This window comes from Rutilus rutilus (assembly GCF_951802725.1).
Source record: "Rutilus rutilus genome assembly, chromosome: 23".
Classification (NCBI taxonomy): Eukaryota; Metazoa; Chordata; class Actinopteri; order Cypriniformes; family Leuciscidae; genus Rutilus; species Rutilus rutilus.
Window position 1 is genome coordinate 5,499,208 of NC_140233.1, and position 18,962 is coordinate 5,518,169.

At 37.2% G+C, this 18,962-nt stretch overlaps 2 protein-coding genes across 7 annotated transcripts in view; one reads left to right on the forward strand and one right to left on the reverse strand.

Annotated features, from left to right (window-relative positions):
- Positions 1–65: 65 nt before the first annotated feature.
- Positions 66–8,304, forward strand: ccdc77 (coiled-coil domain containing 77). Of its 4 annotated transcripts, none has more exons than XM_084396420.1 (12): positions 66–148; positions 716–765; positions 1,211–1,373; positions 2,027–2,186; positions 2,262–2,358; positions 2,466–2,547; positions 4,204–4,283; positions 4,847–4,995; positions 5,788–6,028; positions 6,640–6,765; positions 7,052–7,204; positions 7,920–8,304. In XM_084396420.1, the coding sequence occupies exons 4-12, from the start codon at positions 2,113–2,115 to the stop codon at positions 8,064–8,066; spliced, it is 1,149 nt and encodes a 382-aa protein (XP_084252546.1). In that variant the 5' UTR covers positions 66–148; positions 716–765; positions 1,211–1,373; positions 2,027–2,112; the 3' UTR covers positions 8,067–8,304. The 4 variants fall into 4 exon arrangements, with proteins under 4 accessions (XP_084252546.1, XP_084252544.1, XP_084252543.1 ...); XM_084396418.1 differs by having other exon boundaries at positions 82–148; positions 2,044–2,186; XM_084396417.1 differs by having other exon boundaries at positions 90–148; positions 2,044–2,186; positions 6,637–6,765.
- Positions 8,305–9,631: 1,327 nt separating this feature from the next.
- The window catches only part of ankrd26 (ankyrin repeat domain containing 26), a 38,941-nt gene continuing 29,610 nt past the window's right edge, over positions 9,632–18,962 (reverse strand). For all 3 annotated transcript variants that reach the window (XM_084397326.1, XM_084397328.1, XM_084397327.1), the window contains 7 exons: positions 18,326–18,438; positions 16,423–16,564; positions 15,546–15,836; positions 14,827–15,062; positions 13,764–14,013; positions 11,011–11,056; positions 9,632–10,729 (listed from right to left, as the gene is read on the reverse strand). In XM_084397326.1, the coding sequence (XP_084253452.1) occupies positions 10,569–10,729; positions 11,011–11,056; positions 13,764–14,013; positions 14,827–15,062; positions 15,546–15,836; positions 16,423–16,564; positions 18,326–18,438 (1,239 nt within the window). In that variant the 3' untranslated portion in view covers positions 9,632–10,568. The remainder of the gene's footprint in view (positions 10,730–11,010; positions 11,057–13,763; positions 14,014–14,826; positions 15,063–15,545; positions 15,837–16,422; positions 16,565–18,325; positions 18,439–18,962) is intronic.

Consider the following 18,962-nt stretch of genomic DNA (forward strand, 5'->3'; position numbering starts at 1 on the left):
CAGCAGGAACGAGTGTAGAACTGACAGCGCCAGTGCGCGCTCGTGTTCTTGCGCAGACTCAGAACGCGCTCCTTTAAACACACACACTTCCGGGTTGTAACCGGCGTGTTTTGAACAAACGAGCTGTGCCAGTGAACGCACACAGAAGGTAACGAATTAAAAAATGTAACGTTACTTGTATTCGTTTATTTTACCACGAGAATATGATTATAACAAACGTTTAATAATGTGAGCAGAGGTAAATATTAGAAATGGTACATGTAACGTTAGCCAGCTAGTTGGACCATTAACAACCGTTATTTTTTATATTTTGATTTTATTGTACAACCGTAACTATTTAACTTAACGTTACTTCGCATCTGACAGATTTGATTAAAAAATAAAGTGACTAAAGTGATCATTTAATTATATAGTTAATTTATTGGTCCAAACCTAGAAAACGCTTTGTTTGTTCAAACTTCCCACCGCAAAGCGTCACTGTTTACATGACAACCATAAACGTTTTATATAGCGAATATTTTATGAATTTTTATCTGTTGCATGTTGTTTTTGTTTACTTTAATTTTAGAGTATATTTTGATCACCTACAGCTCATTATATTCAGGTGAAATCACCTTAAAAGGAAATGTAAATAAAAATATGTAGCTTATTTATTTCCCATTTTAATGTTATTTGAGTGCACCACATTAATAGTCTTTTTTTTAAATTATTTTAGGCCATACTCACTGTGATGATGGATTCTCCTCCTACAAAAGAGCATAAAAGGTAAATATAATTTATATTAACACTGATTGAGAACCTTACACAAAAAAAAACCCAAATCAAAAGAAATATTTTGCATTAAGATTTTTTCTTTTCTTTTTTATGACCTTTAAGACTTTTTACAAGTAATTACTATTTTCATTGTTTTTTACATCCCCGTCCCCCAAATTCTCATTATCATAATCCAATTTTACAATTTCCATTATTCTTGCTGATTATTCCAATCACATTCTCCTGTATAATTCCTTCATTTGACAATAAGAGTGTATATATATGCGTATATATACACACACACACACACATATACTGTGTGTACATAATATATATATACTGTATATTATACCATTGTTGACCATATGCATGTATGAAGCATGTCTGAAATCCCAAATGACACACATTTTGAAGTGCTGAAGGTGCTCTCCTCTTCCTCGCTCTGTGTTTGGGTCAGTCAGCTTGAGTCTCCGCTGCCCTCCATCTCGGAGCGTCTGGCGTTCCTGCGGCCGTCCCGCGAGCTGCTGGAGTTCTACAGGCAGAAGGTGGCTCAGTTTGACGGAGAACATGAAGACCTGCTGCAGATGCTGGAGAAGTACAGGAGCACCGCAGAGGAGCAGGTCAGCCCTCTTCACATGGATTAGCTTTCTTTTTATTTTAATGTATATTTTTATCGAGCACATTCTTAAGTGCATGACATATTTGACCCTGGACCACAAAACCAGTCACATGGGTAAATTTTTTTAAATTTAGATGGATACACCATATGCAAGCTGAATAAATAAGCTTTCCATTGATGTATGGCCGAGATACAACTATTATAAAATCTGGAATCTGAAGATGCAAAAAAATCAAAACATTGAGAAAATCTCCTTTAAAGTTCTCCATTTATGTTCACGATTGTGCAGCATTCACTCACAAAAGTGATTTTTGTGGTGAGAAATTTACTAAATATCTTCATGGAACATGATCTTTGCTTAATATCCTAATGTTTTTTGTCATAAAAGAAAAATCGATAATTTTGTCCCATACAATGTATTGTTGGCTATTGCCACAAATATACCCGTGCGACTCGTGACTGGTTTTGTGATCCAGGGTCACAAAACATCACAACCTGCTGTTTTTCTGTTTTAACATCCATAGAAATAAATGAAGAACAATTATACAAATGTACAGAACACTCTTAACCCTAGTACCCTTCCCATCCCAAATTATCCAAATTATTATTTGATTATGTTTCTACTCTCTCCGTCGGTGTGTGTACATGTAACAGTGTGTGTTGTCGTGCAGCACAAGTTGCAGTGGGAGGTCCGTCAGCGCGAGGAGGAGATCGTGGAGCTCCAGAACGCTCTCAGTGACATGCAGGTGTATCTCTTCCAGGAGAGAGAGCAAGCGCTGCGACTGTACGCCGAGAACGACCGCCTCAAAATCAGGTCAGATGTCTGACGACAGCACAAACATGATCACTGAGATGAGCACGAGTCTGAAGACTTCGTTTACTGTCACAGAGAGCTGGAGGACCGGAAGAAGATCCAGCATCTTTTAGCGCTGGTGGGACCGGATCCAGGCGAGATCACATACTTCCATCGAGAGCCTCCCAATAAGGTGCGAAAGAATACAAAGCTAACCTTACTTTGATATTTGATGGCCATCTGTGAAGTATTATTCTTTATTTCGGTATGCAAAGTTGTCATGAATTCTGTTTCATTTAGGTCACAATCCCTCAGAAGAAGATCCAGGTGAGATCACATGAGGAGTCAAAGGTGGCAAAACCAAGACCTGTGCATGCGAAAGGTTTGACCATCACCTTTGCTTTTTTAAACGTTTAGCTGTAGAAGGTGTAGAGGTAAAATACTAGGGCTGGGTATTGACACAAATTTCACAATTCGGTTCGATTGCGATTCGATTCAATATTGATTATTTTGGATATCAGGTACAATACATGCAGTGTTGCCAGATGTATGATAATTATCGTATTTGTACGATAATTTTGACCTCTGTACGATGTACGATCAATAATGGAAAAAATCCTATAGTGTACGATAATTTCAGAACTGTGTGACACTTCAAATGATGGTCGTTGTAATCATAGGGCTTCTATACTCATTGATCTAGCTGTGGATTCTACGTCTAACGGGGGAAGAACGTGTAGAGAGAGGGAGCGAGAGACTTTGCGTGTGTGTGCTAGTGTGCCTCACGAAGCACATGTAAGGACCCAACCAATCAATTGTAAGTGCGGGCGGGCGTTTATCTATACTCCCGAACCGAATTAATCAGAACCAATTTATTTATTTTTTGGAGATTTTTGGGAGATTTCTTGACTCCCAGAAATGACTTTGTGCAGGATGGGTCATTTTCATGTCGTTTCAAAAAGTTGTTGGTCGATAAATAGCTGTATTCTGTACAGGTTTGACTCGTGTACGATAATTTTCTTCCAAATACGATAATTTTGAGCTTCTGGTACAATACTTGGACATTTCCAATCTGGCGACACTGAATACATGGCAAATTTTCTCAAGGAAAACAAATCTCTTAACTAATGCTGTAAACTATGGGAGTCAGTTGTAGCCTACTATAATATTGAAGGTAAAAATGAACTGATTTGTATACAAACACTAAAATTACACTTTTATATATTTTTATAATAATAAAGTTATATGAAAAACAAACATTTAAATGGTGGCTGTCATAAAAACTTGCCAGATTTATTCAAAGATGCATTAAATATTGAAGAACATTAAAAATTACAATGAATATGTAATATGGTGCATATATTTAGCAAAATGCTCCTCTCTAGAGTTAATTTTTCTAGCTGACTAACGAGTTTATGGTCACTGGATATGTTTTTTCTGAGGTAAATGTGACGTTACATGACATTGTTTACAAGCTGACTTACTGATCTCTGATTGAGAGATTCCATGTGACATGATACGGATTTCGATAAGTTGTACTCTGTTTTAACACACTTTCAGATGCTCACTCATGTTTATTTCGTGCTTTAACTGGTATGATTTGCGTGAAATATTCGCGCTTTAACTGGTGAGCGCCAGAGCGATCTCACTCCTCAGCGCCAAAACGGTATTTATGTTTTTGAATTTCAAGAAAATGGACGTAATTTGAAATCTGAGACATCAATAATAACAAAGCACAAAGATTATTGCGATTTATTGGATGGGATGCGCCGCGCGCTACAATGATCCATTCATTCATAAACTGAAAACAGGACGACTAATCGATTCTTGGGATTTAAGAATCGATATCGGTTCATAAAAATGAGAATCGATTAAAATCGAGAAATCGATATTTTTTTACCCAGCCCTATAAAATACTGATTAAATTGTAGCAGTTGAATGGGTGGATTGATGTTATTTTGAGATTAAGGACTCATCTTGTCTATGTAAGAGGAGAATAGCTGTACTTTAACAGCATGTGGTGTTTTTCTAACTACAGGAAGCAAGAAATCGTCCAAAGAAGACGACAGCAGAAGTTCAGAGCAGTACAAGAGAGACAACCAGACGTTACTGCTGCAGGTGTGTGTGTGTGTGTGTGTAAAAGCTATTTCATGCATTCTTATGCTGATATTTGTGTATGAAACTATTCCTGCTGTTTTCTGTAACAGTGTTCATCAGAAGTCCTTCAACATTATGGTATAACTAGTCAATATGTGAGGCTAAATAGATGTTTTCAGCATGGTTTTCATCCTGAAATGCGAGGCAAATGTTGGATCACAATAATTAGGAACCACAGTTTCCACAAATCCCTTCACTCGATTGGGATGTTCTCTTTTATTCTGGAAGGCAAGCGCAGTGACTGTAACATCGAGCGTGTTTTACAGTATTAAACACATATTTATACCGATTTCATCAGGCTCTGAAAATTCTTCAAAAAACCCCCACAAAGATTGGCCTTCTCAGCTGCCATAGTTGCAACTCTAGGGTGTTCAACACACACACTGTTTCCCATTTAAAAAACGTTTTGCAAATTTTTTTTTTGTCGGGGTTGAACGCAGCCCGGTTCTCAGAAGTCATTTATGGAGTTCATGATGTGAAATGTTCAGTGTGTGCTCATGGATGCTGTTCCTCCATTGGTCCAGGTGGAGGCGCTGCAGGCTCAGATGGAGGAGCAGACGCGGCTGGCTAAAGAGCAGGTGGAGGCGCTGCTGGAGGACAGACGCATTCACCTGGAGGAGAGACAGGTTCAGCACCACCGGGACCAGGAGAGAATCACGGCCCTCGACGAAAAGTAAGTCCATCCTTCTGTTTCAACAAACCCTGAACCCGCCGTATCAAACTCTCTCTCATCTGGGGCCGGTTGCATAAACCGCTAAGACTAGTCTTACAAGTTAGACATTTAAAATCAGTTACATAAAAACATAGATGAAAAACATGGTTCCCCCTGACTAACTGTTAGAGGGTCACACTAGATCTTAAGAGACTGTGTTTCAATTAGCATTTTGAATTGATTCACTGAAAAGGACGGTTTGCACTGAAATGTTTTACAGATGTGTTGTAGACTAGATTTCTTTGAATTAGATGTTGATAATAAAGTCGACAAATTAAGGTCAGAGAACGTTTTCAGTAATGTTATGCTAACCTTTTAAAAGTAGACACTTCAAGCTCTCATCTCTCATGTCTGTGTGGCGAGTTTCGGTTCATTTTTGTGACACGTTTCAGAAAGAAGTGCACAGAGATTGAGACGGAGGAAAGCACACCCTGTCTGTTTTCTTTATTTTACAAAAGCACAAAGTTTTGCTGTTATTGTGAGTACGCAAATAAAAATAGACCCTTTACAGTTTCGAATGATGTATTTCACAAAAAAATAAAGTAATATTTTAAGTTATTTTCTTCATTACCCGACCTCTTAGGGTTAAAGGGTTCGTTCACCCAAATATGTAAATTCTGTCAGTAATTACTCTGAAGATGAACGAAAGTCTTACGGGGTTGGAACAACATGAGGGTGAGTAATTACTGACAGAATCCTCATTTTTGGGTGAACTAACCCTTTAACATAATGGCTATGTTTCTGCGTCCTCAGACTCCAGCGCACGCAGAATCTGCTGTACGAGAGCACGAGGGACTTCCTGCAGCTGAAGTTCTCGAGTCGAGCTCACGAGAAGAGCTGGATGGTGGAGAAGGACCGTCTCCTGCGAGAGCTGGACTCCTGTCAGGAGAGACTGCGCGAGGACCACAGCTTCCACGAGCAGCGTCTGTCAGCTGACACGCTGGTCATCACACACAACCACGAGAGCAGCCACACACACCGGGACGAGATCAGGGTCAGAAAGACCATTTTTACTTGAGAAAAATTGTGTGATATTATGAACACGTTATTTAAGAATTAAAAAAATCGTACTAAATGTACTAAAGCCTGAGAATAAGTATTGTTTTCTGGAAAATATTATTAATTACACATATATATATATTTTGCATTTTAAATTACATTTTATTTTTATATTTTCATAGTAATTTTGTTGTGTTTGTCATTTTTTAAATATTTTCTTTTATGTTTTAGTTTATAATTTTTTTATTTATTAGTTTTCATTTTGTACATCTAGCTAAACTAAGAAATGTTGTGTGTGTGTGTGTGTATATATATATATATCCATAAACATGTTTGTTTTGTTTTAAAAACCCTTGTGTATAGAAATCACATTTTCCTTGTCAACTTTAAGGTTCACCTATTATCAATATTTTTGTTATTATTAATATAGAATATTTATTTAATATCATATTTATAATCTTTAGGTATGTATGTATATATAGTTGGCTTTAATTCATAATATCTTTGTGCTAGATAGACAAACTGGTGTACAACCGTATTCTCATTGATCTTTTAAAGTCTTTATCCAGCTCTTACAAGTGCTTTTGTCTTTTTTTTTCCCAGCAGGCTTTGCGAGAGGAACTGAAACAGGCTCATAAACTGTCTGACATGTACCGAGATCAGTGTGTGAATCTGGAGACGGACCTGTCCCAGATCAGAGAAGAGGGAGACGTGGGCCGAGAGATCTTCAAAGTACGCAGACAAACTGCTCACCCTCCTTCATGTGTGCATGCAAATGTGTTTACTTCTGTGACACACAAAAGTCCATGTTTAGCAGAATGTCGAGACAGTAGAGCAGCCTAAACATCACACTAAATATCTCCTTTTATGTTCTATTAGAGAAAAAAAGTAATATTATAAAGACATGAGGGTGAGACGCCTATTTATTGAAGAGTTGAGGTCGTTTAAATGTCAAACTAGCTTCTGAATTTTGAGTTTGTGTGTGTGTGTGTGTGTGTGTGTGTGTGTGTGTGTTCAGGAGCGCTCTGACAAGATGGCCAATCGCCTGAAGCTAATGACTCAGCGTTACGAAGCTCTGGAGAAAAGACGGGTCATGGAGGTGGAGGGATTCAAGACCGACATCAAACACCTGCGGCAGAAAGTCAAAGATGTGGAGAAACATCTCTTTAAAGTCAGTCAGCGCTCTCATTCGTCTCTTCTATACTGTTTATACGCCACTTAAAAAACATCTGTGCAAACTGTGGCACGTTGACTTATTTTCAGCTACACACAAACAACGAAATTGTCTGAAATCATTACATATGAAATTGACCGTTCGCTAAGACCCGCCCCCTTTGGTTACTGTTGCTATGTCCGACAAGCCACGCCTCTCTCACGCCACACCATGTTCTCACGCAGTGAGAAACACATCGCGGAGCAGAGAGACTGACAACACACTGACAGACAGGACAGAGCAGGTCACTTTTGATATGAAACAAAGTCTCAACTTTCACATTTGGTCATTTTTTAAAGAAATTTAAACTGTAAATACCGTTTTGTGGCTCTTTAATGTGTCTGACAGATCGCTCAGTTAAAGCTGCTCGTGAACCGATCATCTCTTCCTTCTAGTTCATTTATAGCATCAAATAAACATGAATGAACATCAGAAGGAATGTTGTTTTAACCGCGGAAAGACGTCAGGACACTCCATTTTTCAACGTTAATCTACTAACTCTCCTGACTGCTTTGTCAGACAAAAATGGCGGATTATGATTGGTCAGATTGCCTGTCAATCAAACTCCCTGCAAAGGACAGATAACTATTTGTTGGTCATTCATATTATCATTAATGGTGCTAATCTATTTAAAATGATGCAGATTTTTATGTCCGTCTCTCTCTTCCACTAGTTGACGCTCAACATGGGCCCTAATCAAGACCTGGCGATTCTCCACGAAGTGCGTCAGACCAACAGCCGCACGGTGAAGGTCCAGGATGAGCTGAAGAACCTGAAGGCCAAAATCTACAGACTGGAGAACGATCTGAGATTCTGCTGAAGACTCGTCATGTGGGTTGATATAGGCGTTTGCATGTGGAAATATGAACTCTATCCGCTCTGGGTCATATTGTTGGTCTCACATTATGTTGTTCACACTGTTTTTACCCAATGATTTGGAGTACGAGGAACTCCTGAGACTTAAGACTGGATGAATGATTCAGAAGAAAGTCGGAAGTGTGTTTATTTGTGCCGTTGCATTTTCTATATTAGGTAAATAAAGGTTGATTTTTTTTTTTGTATTCAATATGAAAGTGATCACTATTTTTGACTGGTCCGAGACAATGACGAACAACACAATGTTCATTTGATAGCTTTTAAACATATTTCTTAAGACAAAAACAATACTGAAATGCTCGGAAGAGACTACATCTTTCAGTAGACAAACTAAAACATACAGATGAATCTGATGAAGACTAATTAAAAAAAAGTAGTCATATTTTACAAAAAAAAAAAAAGATATGTATGTATATATATATATATATATATATATATATATATATATATATATATGTATATATATATATATATATATATATTTGTACCCACATATACACATTTTATAAATGTACAGTACAGGTCAAAAGTTTGGAAACATTACTATTTTTAATGTTTTTGAAAGAAGTTTCTTCTGCTCATCAAGCCTGCATTTATTTGATAAAAAATACAGAAAAAAAAAAAGTAATATTGTGATATATTATTACAATTTAAAATAATTGGTTTTCAGTTTATTATACTTTAAATTATCATTTATTTCTGTGATGCAAAGCTGAATTTTCAGGATCATTACTCCAGTCTATCACATGATCCTTTAGAAATCATTCTAATATGATGATTCATTATTAAAGTTGGAAACAGTTCTGCTGCTTAATATTTTTTCATAACCTGTGATACTTTTTTAGGATACTTTGATGAATAAAAAGTAAAAAAAAAGAAGCAAATGTTTTAAAAATAGAAATCTTTTGTAACAACAATATACACTACTGGTCAGTAATTTGGGGTCAGTAATTTGTTTTCTTTTTTTTTTAAATAAATCAATACTTTTATTCAGCAAGGATGTGTTAAATTGATAAAAAGTGATAGTAAAGATTTATATTATTAGAAAATATTTGTTTATTTTGAATAAATGCAGTTCTTTTTAACCTTTTATTCCTCAAATATATTCGGCAGCAGAACTGTTTCCAACACTCATAATAAATCAGAATATTAGAATGATTTCTAAAGGATCATGTGATAGACTGGATGTAACATGTGACACTGAAGACTGAAGATGCTGAAAATTCAGCTTTGATCACAGGAATAAATTATGTTTTCAAGTATATTCAAATAGAAAACTATTATTTTAAGTTGTAATAATATTTCACAATATTACTGTTTTTTTTTTCTGTTTTTTTTGATCAAATAAACGCAGCCTTGATAAGCATTAGAGACTTCTTTCAAAAATATAAAAAAAAACGTAATTTTTCCAAACTTTTGACCTGTTACTGTATGTGTGTGTAAAAAATAAATGAAAATATATAACAGTAATGAGAATTTTAAATTTGACGATAAAATAAATAGAAGTTTCGGGGTAAAATGCTTAATTGTCAAGAAAATATCACAATGCAAAAAAAAAACTAAAACAAATTACACATTTTATTAACATGCAACATCTGAAATATGACTCCGTACACTAATTTGTGAGATTCGCTCATACATCGAAACGATCCACCCTGAGCACAGACACCGTCACACTCCAGATCATTGTCTAGTTGCGTCTCATTCAAGTATAGCATTCATTTCCCCCCAAAAAACATCTCCAACTGAGAGTTTCGTCAGTTGATATTAAAACGAGTATATTGCACGATAGTGTAGAACGTACCATTGTCATCACTTGGCGATAATATTAACGGTACAAATACTTCTTTATAATATGCGTCGACTTCAAAAACAGCCAAAGTATATACATAGCCAACTAAAACCCACATATGAAAAACATGAACGCAACTAAGGTCTTCGTAAGGGGGACTTCACACGTACCTCGAGACCTCAGTGACGCCCATATGGCTTCAACAATGACAGAACGACTAAAAAACACACAGTTCATTTGCTCCTGAGGCACAAAAGTGCGTTGTCACTCGATTAAAGGTCACAATCTGATTGTAGTGTTGAAATGTTGGCCCTTTCAGTTTTTGCAGCACTAATGCACAAGTCTGAAACAGGATCAGTTTTTACTTTAAAAATAGTTACGTATCTTAAGGTGGCATTATTCCCGACCAGCAGGAACCAGCCTGATTTTACAGGTATAAACATATTCTACTTTGATGAGCCATATAAGAGCTTTTTAGGGCATTAATGGCCGTATGGAGGCATCGTAACCGCTGTCAAAACACCAGCTCTAGTAAACAAACTACAGTTTTGTTAATCGATAGGCCTATAGGGAGGCATGTGGCTGTCCACCCTCATTAGTTTGTGTCTAGAGTGGGTTTGTGTGACTGTGAGAGTTGATTGTGTTCACAGTGTGTCAGATCATGTAGTTCTTCTTGAGCACCTCCAGATATTGTTGAGTGGCTCTGCTCACGGGGTCCGTCTGCTCCTGGGTCACGTTCAGGTTCAGGTTTTGAGAGCCGGAGGCCGAACCTACGGGAGACAAACGGGCAGAACCTCCTTCCAGCTCTCCTGTCACTGAGAGAGAAAAAAGAAGGACAGGCGAGTCACTTTGAGTCCACATCAAATTAATACAGAATAAATTTGCAGCTCAGGGGGGGCGGGGCAACCTGTCACTCACACGAGATCCACCAATAGCAAACCACAACCATCCAATCAATTCCCCATGAACAAAATCAAGCCCCGCCCCTACATTTGTTATCCAGAAGCCGTTTCACTCGGATATACGTCACAATGGGGAAGAAAAGACTATCGAAACTTCATGATATTAAGGATATTTTGTTGTAGTAATGACTCACCGTAGTCCAGCTCCTTCGATATATTCTTCTCCAGCTCCGTCTGCATCTGTAACAGGAACAGACAAACCTGATTACACTTCTAACTTCATCTCATCAAACACGCATGTCCTAAAACTAGCACTCAGCCAACGTCACAGCGCTCACAATAAAACGCAGCGTTAGCAATCAGAATAGTCTAATTAGTCAAATCCAAATGCTAGTATAAGCCATTCAAAAGTTTGGGGTTTTAAGCCTGCATTTACTTGATGAAAAATACAATAAAAACAGAAAACACTTATTTTAAATTGTAATAATATTTCTAAGTGAATCTGTTAAAATGTAATTTATTCCTGTGATCAAAGCTGAATTTCCAGCGTCGTTACTCCAGTGTCACGTGTTCCTTCAGAAATCATTCTGATATGATTATTTTTTGTTTGAGCAAACAAGGCCATAATAATATTAAATAAAGTGATTCAAAACTGATTCATTCACATGGATATTAGTAAAAGAAATGAGCATCAAATAAAGGGGTTCAAATTTTGTGTTACACATCATAAACATTAGATCTAATTTAAATATTCATTAAATACAGACATACTGGATCCTTCATTAGTATGAATATTGTATGTCAATTTTCTGTACCCATTAAGTTCCAGGATGACCTACATTGATCAAATTGTGCAGTATACAACAGAGCACACTGCACAGAATACTCTATCCCACAATGCAACGCTCTTGACTTTACCTTCCATTTCCAGTGCGGTAAAAGAACCGAAACTAATATCATCTGATCCAACCGTCAAAAGTTGCAATATTTTTACACAAAATAAGAATTAAAATGTAAAATAAAATCCTTTTTATAACTATAATGAGGTAATTTGAAAACAATGTAGCAAACAACAATATTTTCAAAGTTGCACAATGTATATTATCCAGTATGCAGTGCACTCGTATTTAATTCTGAACAGTGTTATTTTCTCCCTAAAAAAGCAGGTGTGTGTGTGGTGTGTGTGTGTGTGTGTGTTCTGATAGTCAGAGATCTGCACACAGCTACACACCTGCTCAGGTATCAGGCTGCAGAGAGGACAGGTGAGAAACAGACTTTTGAGCTAGAAGCTGAAGATACCAGAGACACAAGAGGTCGTGAGTCCAGACAGCAGGAAAAACAGGCGAGGGGGTTATTCGGTACGGTTAAGAAGGGAAAGATAGTGGAAGGAGAAAACATATCATTGTTCGTTAGTTTTAGAATCGCCACCATCTGATGATTTGTGAAACGGTGGCTCTTCTAAAGCTAACAGTAAGTATTAGATCATGGTTAGTGTGGAATGTTGAAGCAGTGACGTGTAGGATTTGGTCTAAAGCCGGGCGCTCACTGTGCGATTTTGCCGTCTCAGACAAATTTTGCAAATCCTAAAAAGATTCCTCTGATCCGTGGCTAAAATCTGAAGTCTTTGATCGTTAGTTTGACATGTTCACCGACAGCCGATTAAAGGGTGACTCAACCCCTGGTCAGAGCCTGACTCGAATGCTGGAAAAGTGGGCGGAGGGGGGGCGTGCACCTGAGACCCGTCTCTCTGTAGGCAAGGGCGTGGTTAGCTGGTACCCTCCTACGTCACAGGGCACCACAACTTCCAATAGGAAAGTTAAACTGCAGTAGCCACCGTTCAACCTGAAGAGGGCAGCACTCAGACGATTTTACACCATATATTGTAGAATTAAAACACTTTAAACCCAAATGTCAAAAAATGTACTTGAATCAATTAACAGCATTAATAAAGCCCCAGTCTTACAGATCATTAACTAAAAAAAGTTGTTTTAGGGTTTAGTTACCCTTAAATGGCCGTTGCGATCAAATTTGACCTCAGACGAAATTCTGGCGGTGTCAGAAGATTTGACGACTCCTACGACGACCGTCAAATTGTCTTCGTTTTTCAAGACAAGCCATGAGCAAAATTAACGTTAGCGATTTCTTTGTAGCCACCATTTCAATCCCGCGTGTAACGCAGCTCACATCACTGAACTCGTCATCGATTAATGATGTCTTGACAGTCTTACAGTCTGACAATGACAACTGGGGCCGGTTTCACAAAGCTATTTTAGACCGGTCTATAGTGTTAGACAAGTCTATAATGTGCTCATAGACTAGTCTAATGCAAGTTAGACTGTTTCACAAAAATAAAGACTGACTTAATTAAGACCAAAAAAATTAGACCCCTCTTACCCCCAGGCTAACTTAGGTCTAAGACTCTGTGTTACCTTGGCAACCAGCAGTAACAATCAGTTACATTACAAACAGCCAAAAGAAAAGGGAAAATGGCTCATAATTTAAACATTTCTTCTTGTTACTACATTCTCCGCTAAATTTCCCAAGTAAAATGTCCTTGTAACTGTTACACTCCTCCAACAAACACATATTTTCCGCTGGGGTAAACTGCACTGAGCGGTTGAATGCGCTCACTCGATCCGCCATGTTTTTTGTTTTGTAAAGTGTCTTATTTTACCCAGAATGCATTGCAGTGTAGTCCTACTTAAGATAGTCCGAGTCTTAAGTGCTTTGTGCAACGGTCTGATTTAGATGTCTATCTGAAGTCTGACTATCTACTATATCTAAGCCATAGTCAAAGTCTATCTTTGTGAAACCGGCCCCTGAGATCTTACAGTGTGACATGGCTTACAGCGAGGATCATGTTCGTACAGTCTGACAAGGACTATTATAAATCGCACAGTGTGCACTCGGCTTAAAGGAGAATGAAATGACTTGATGCAGCGCTCACCTTTGCCAGGTAGGCCTCGACGCGGTTGCTCTGGGATTCTCCTACCGTACCCAGCAGAGGGGTCCCCAGGCCCAGACTCCTGTTCAGGGGTCCCAGAGAGGCCCCATACGCCCCCACAGAGCCCAGAGACGCTACGTCGAGAGCGGGGCCTCCCAGACTGCCGTTCACGAAGCTGCTGGTGAGCAGAGATTTACTGCGCTGCCTCTCGCTCAGGAGTTTAGTGTTGGCCTCCGCTAGCCGCTCATTCGACCTGCACACGATCACAACAAAAAGACATTTAATGGCACATTATAAAAACACAGAAATAAATAAATCAAATGAATAAAGACAAAGAGCTGCCTATTCCATAATTACAAATATTTACTAGGGCTGATAAAAAATAATATAGGGGTCATTCATAATTATTATTTTATTTACTGCTTTTATTTGATTGATTTATTTGTTTTTAGTTTCAGTTTTTACCTGGAAAATGTTTGATGATTTCCTGCACTTACTTGATATGCTTTGAAATAATATTTATTTTTTTGTTCTTTTATATTTTACTATTTTTAAAAATGTATTTATTATTTTATTAATTCATTCGCATTTATTTCTAGCTTTACTAGTTACATTTTTCATAATTTTCTGCTCTTCCCTTGATATTGATATGCTTTGATATATACAGTATATATATTTACATTTATTCATTTAGCAGACACATATATATATATATACTCATGCATTTATTATTTTTAGTACTACTTAGTAAAACATATTCTGCACCTCCCTTGATATGCTTTGAAATAATTCATATTTATTTATGCATTTGTTAGCTTTAGATGTTTAAGTATTTATTTATTTGTATTTTACTGTTTATTTATTATTTTTAGTTTTCCGAGGTAAATTTTCATTTTCTGAGCCTTGCTTGATATGCTTTGAAATAATTAATAGCCATTAAACTTTTTTTTGTTGTGGTTAATGCAACTAAATTAAATGTTTTAATCTCACAATGTGATTGAGCTGCGACTATAATTAAAGGCAAACGTTTATAACTGGCAGGACAGACTCCCATCATGCCTCTCACCTCTCCAGTTTGGAGGCCAGACTCTTGCGTAGGCGCAGCTCTTCGCTGTACAGCTGTTTGTAGCGTTCCAGCTCGGTGCGACTGGAGTCTCTCTGAACCAGACTGTCCTGCTGAACGCTGCGTGTGCGGCTGAGTTCTCCCTCCAGATCCTTGATGCGCTGCTCCACCTGAGTGCGCTGACTGGCCTCGTTCACAGCCTTCATCTGCTCCAGAGCTTCCTGAGACGCCGCCTGCGTCTGACGAGTCAAACACACAAAACAGTGCAGAAAACTTGAATTATCTTTAAAAATATATAATATTTTATAGTCCAGAAATAAATCAAATAATTCAATAGTAAATAATACAATTCTGACCTTTATAATGAAGAAAATTATTATAATTAACTTTATAAAATAATTAATAATAAAAACACGAAATAATATAATAAATAATAAAACTTATAATAAACTAAATCAAATTCCATCTGTATCTGAAGATTGAAAAATATAGTCTAAAACTTTTTATATTAAGACATTTTTTTTAAATAAAATATTTTATTTTCAAGACAATAAAAAAAAATATATATATTTTGACCTTGCAAACAAATTGAAAGAAATGCATTATGGTGCACATTATCATAACAAAAAGACAAAGATAAAGACAAAGAGCTGCCTATTCTATAATTGAAAATATTAATAGGGCTAGTAAAAGATCCTGAGTCTCTGGTTTCCGTGGTGTACCTGCAGGAAGAGGTTGACCTCCTCTAGTTTGTGTCGGATCTCGTGTCGGGCTCTCTCCTCGGTCTCCCTGCGGTACTGCTCGGCCTGGCTCTGGTTCATCACCCCGGCCTCCAGTTGCCTGCGCAGACCGGCCACCTCCTCCTCCAGCTGCCTCTTGCTGCGCTCCGTCTGCTCGTGGCTCCGGCTCAGGCCCTTCACAGACGCCAGCTTCTCCTTCAGCTGTCGGTTCACCTCCTCCAGCCGGGAGCAGCGCGACGCCTCGCGCTCGAACTGAGACTGGAGCTCGTCCATCTGGAGGCAGGCAGGAAAGGGCACGTGAAGGAGGAAATAAGAGACTCGATGAAGTCTGCATACTTTTGCAGTGTTAAAGGTGCAGTGTGTAATCTTTAGCGGCATCTAGTGGTGAGGTTGCGAATTGCACCCAACAGAAGTTACGGTGGCCGACAGGAAAAAATGTCGTCGTCTGAGACAGCAGAGAGAAGCCAGTTAAACACTGAGGTTTACTAAATTATTCAGTAAAGCGATATGTTATTGCGAATATTATTGTTACTTTGTGTCAGTGTTTTATTCGCTGACGTTAGCTAGCTTCTTTGCACGAAGAACAACATAGTGACGAAACGTGTTTGTCCGTTCAGGGCCACTGTAGAAACTTGTCGGCTCATTTCAATGAAAGCGGACCCGCGGTGTGTGTAGATAGAAATGCCTCATTCTAAGGTAATAAAAACATAACGCTTCATTATGTAAGGTCTTTATACACCACTGAGAACATCATTATGTATATGATATTGCATTTCTGTCAACAGATCCTCCTAAATATTACACAATGCACCTTTAAAATAACAAATAAGGCTGTAAAAGCCAGAAGCTGAGACTGTACCCTAGTCTTCATTCTAGTGGAGGCGCTCTCTGCCTCCAGTCGGTGGCTCACGTCTCCTCTGAAGCTGGCCAGAGGAGAGTCCAGCTGTGCAGGGCCCTGTTCACGCAGCTGTTTCTTAGCCGTCTTCAACAGAGTCTTCAACCTGACACATACAGTAAGATACGATGAATCTCTATCAATGGTGTAAACTATTATAAAGAGTTAAAAAAAGAATATTTATTTATTTATTTTGTTTTTTTTATTTATATATATATATATATATATATATCTATATATATATATATATATATATATATATACATATACACTGTATATTAGATGAATAAGTTATATTTAAAAAACTTTTAGAAATGCTGGCTTGGTAACTAACTGAAATAAAAAGTTAAAAAACTAAACTTATTAAAACTAAAATAATGAAATATTTTACTTCATAATCTTTTAAGCTTTTATTTATTCACCAAAACCTGATAAAAAGGACAAAAGCACATAAAATTATCAAAACAAACCAAAATTTAAATAAAAGCTAATCATTAATAAATACGGAAGCCCTGAACCGCAACCAAAAAAAAAAAAAAAAATGCTATCATTTCGAGATTAAAGTCGAAACGTTTCGAGATTAAAGTCGAAACATTACCAGAATACAGTCTTCTGTAGAAGTTGCGTGTGTGTGCATTCATAACGGCGCGCGTCCACTGGTGCATACAGGGCGTTTTTCCAATTCTAAAAAATGTGTGTGTGTGTGTGTGTGTGTGTGTGTGTGTGTGTGTCTGTGTAAAGAAATGCACTTGTGAAGTCGAACTGCCTCGGATATGGATCTACACAAAATAGTAGCTTTTTACTTTTATCTGGGCTTTCAACAAAAAGAAAATTCAACAGGTGCCAATCTACCAACATGCATTACCATGGAGTTACCTATGGACGAGCACAGACTCGGTTCACAATCTGGTCGAAACTTTATGTGACAGTGTTTTTGACGTGTTTTCGTGCTCGTCTATAATAGGCAACACTATCTGGGTCGAGAACACTTAACAGTAACCGCACTGATTCCCTCTTCACCGTTCTGGAGACATTTTAGGTGCATCATTCTGTATCCAATCATTTGGCCGGATCCCGTTATTTCCTCAGATATAAAGCTGGCTACCTCCATCCAGTCTGAAAAGTGTTTTTGCCTGTAAAGTCTATTCCGGCGCAGTATATTTTGTAACGTCCTAAGACAATTGGTAATGCCATGTTGGTAGATTAGTACCTGTAGAATTTCCTTTTGTTGAAAGCCCAGATAAAAGTAAAAAGCTATGTTTAGATCCATGTCAGAAGCAGTTCGACTTCACGAGCGCAGGTCTTTACTAAAAAAAATATTACGACTTTATTCTCGTAATGTTTCGACTTTAATCTCGAAACATTTTGACTTTAATCTCGAAATGATAGCATTTTATTTATTTTTTTTATTATATTTTTTTTTACAGATTTGTTTTTTTTTTACGTTGCGGTTCAGGGCTTCCGTAAATAAATATTAGAAAATACAAAATATAAATAAATACTATATAAATAATACTAAAATAACACTATTCAGCTTGTATTGAAGTCAGTAAAAGCTTGAGATGTCAGCCTAGCCATATAAATAATATATAAATAATAATAATATATATATATTAAAGTCAACATAAATTATTTAAATTGTTTACTTAATTATTTATTTATTTTTACGTAGTAAATTTGTCATTCTACAGCACTACAGCACTATAGCACAAAAAGCAATTAAACAAATATAAGATGTGTCCTCGCATGTAAAAAGCATTGATCTCACACATTTGCAAGCAGGAGGATCCGCGTATCTTCTCTACGCACTCAAACACGTCTACAGGTGCAGAGCTGCAGCGGTCGGGGTTAAAGGTTAAAGGGTCACCTGTACATTTCTTTCTGAAGGTCTGTGTTTCTCTTCATCTCCTGCTCCAATCGGGTGTCCACAGATTTCTTATGCTCGGCTAGTTTCTTGGCCTTTTTCTTCTCGAGCTCCATCTGAAACACACAAGAGTGTTAGACAGAGAGTGTCTGGTCCTTAAAATCTTAATAACATAATTGGTGTTGTCAACATGACATTTCAAAGCTTTTTAGCGCGTGTTCCACGGGTGTGACGTGAAATACTTAATCTAATACTTTTTCAAACGAGATTTTCCATATTTATACACTACTTTTCAAAAGTTTGGGGTCAGTAAGATTGTTTTTTTATACTTTTAACCCTTGTGTTATGTTGTAATTCTGTGCACTCCCCTTATGGTTCGGGTCAAATTGACCCGCATTGGATTCAATACAATTCCTCAAAAATCACACTATGAAAAACAACAAAGATTCAGGTACAAACTGTAAACTTTTAATATCAACATTTGTCAAATATTCCAAAAAATATATATCTGAAGATATGAGTTAATGAAAATGTTTTTTAACCATTTTTTAAAACTGTTTTGTTTTGACAAAATTTGAATATACATTATATTTATTTATTTTTTACTTTATTATTATTATTTTTTTGCTTTAACATAATA

What these genes read in the sequence shown, in the direction of transcription:
- ccdc77 (XM_084396417.1), top strand. Translation starts at nt 731, where the DNA reads ATGATGGATTCTCCTCCTACAAAAGAGCATAAAAG. An exon ending in ATCGAGAGCCTCCCAATAAG is followed by an intron (nt 2,359 to 2,465) that starts GTGCGAAAGAAT and finishes TGTTTCATTTAG; the next exon opens with GTCACAATCCCTCAGAAGAA. An exon ending in ACCAGACGTTACTGCTGCAG is followed by an intron (nt 4,284 to 4,846) that starts GTGTGTGTGTGT and finishes CCATTGGTCCAG; the next exon opens with GTGGAGGCGCTGCAGGCTCA.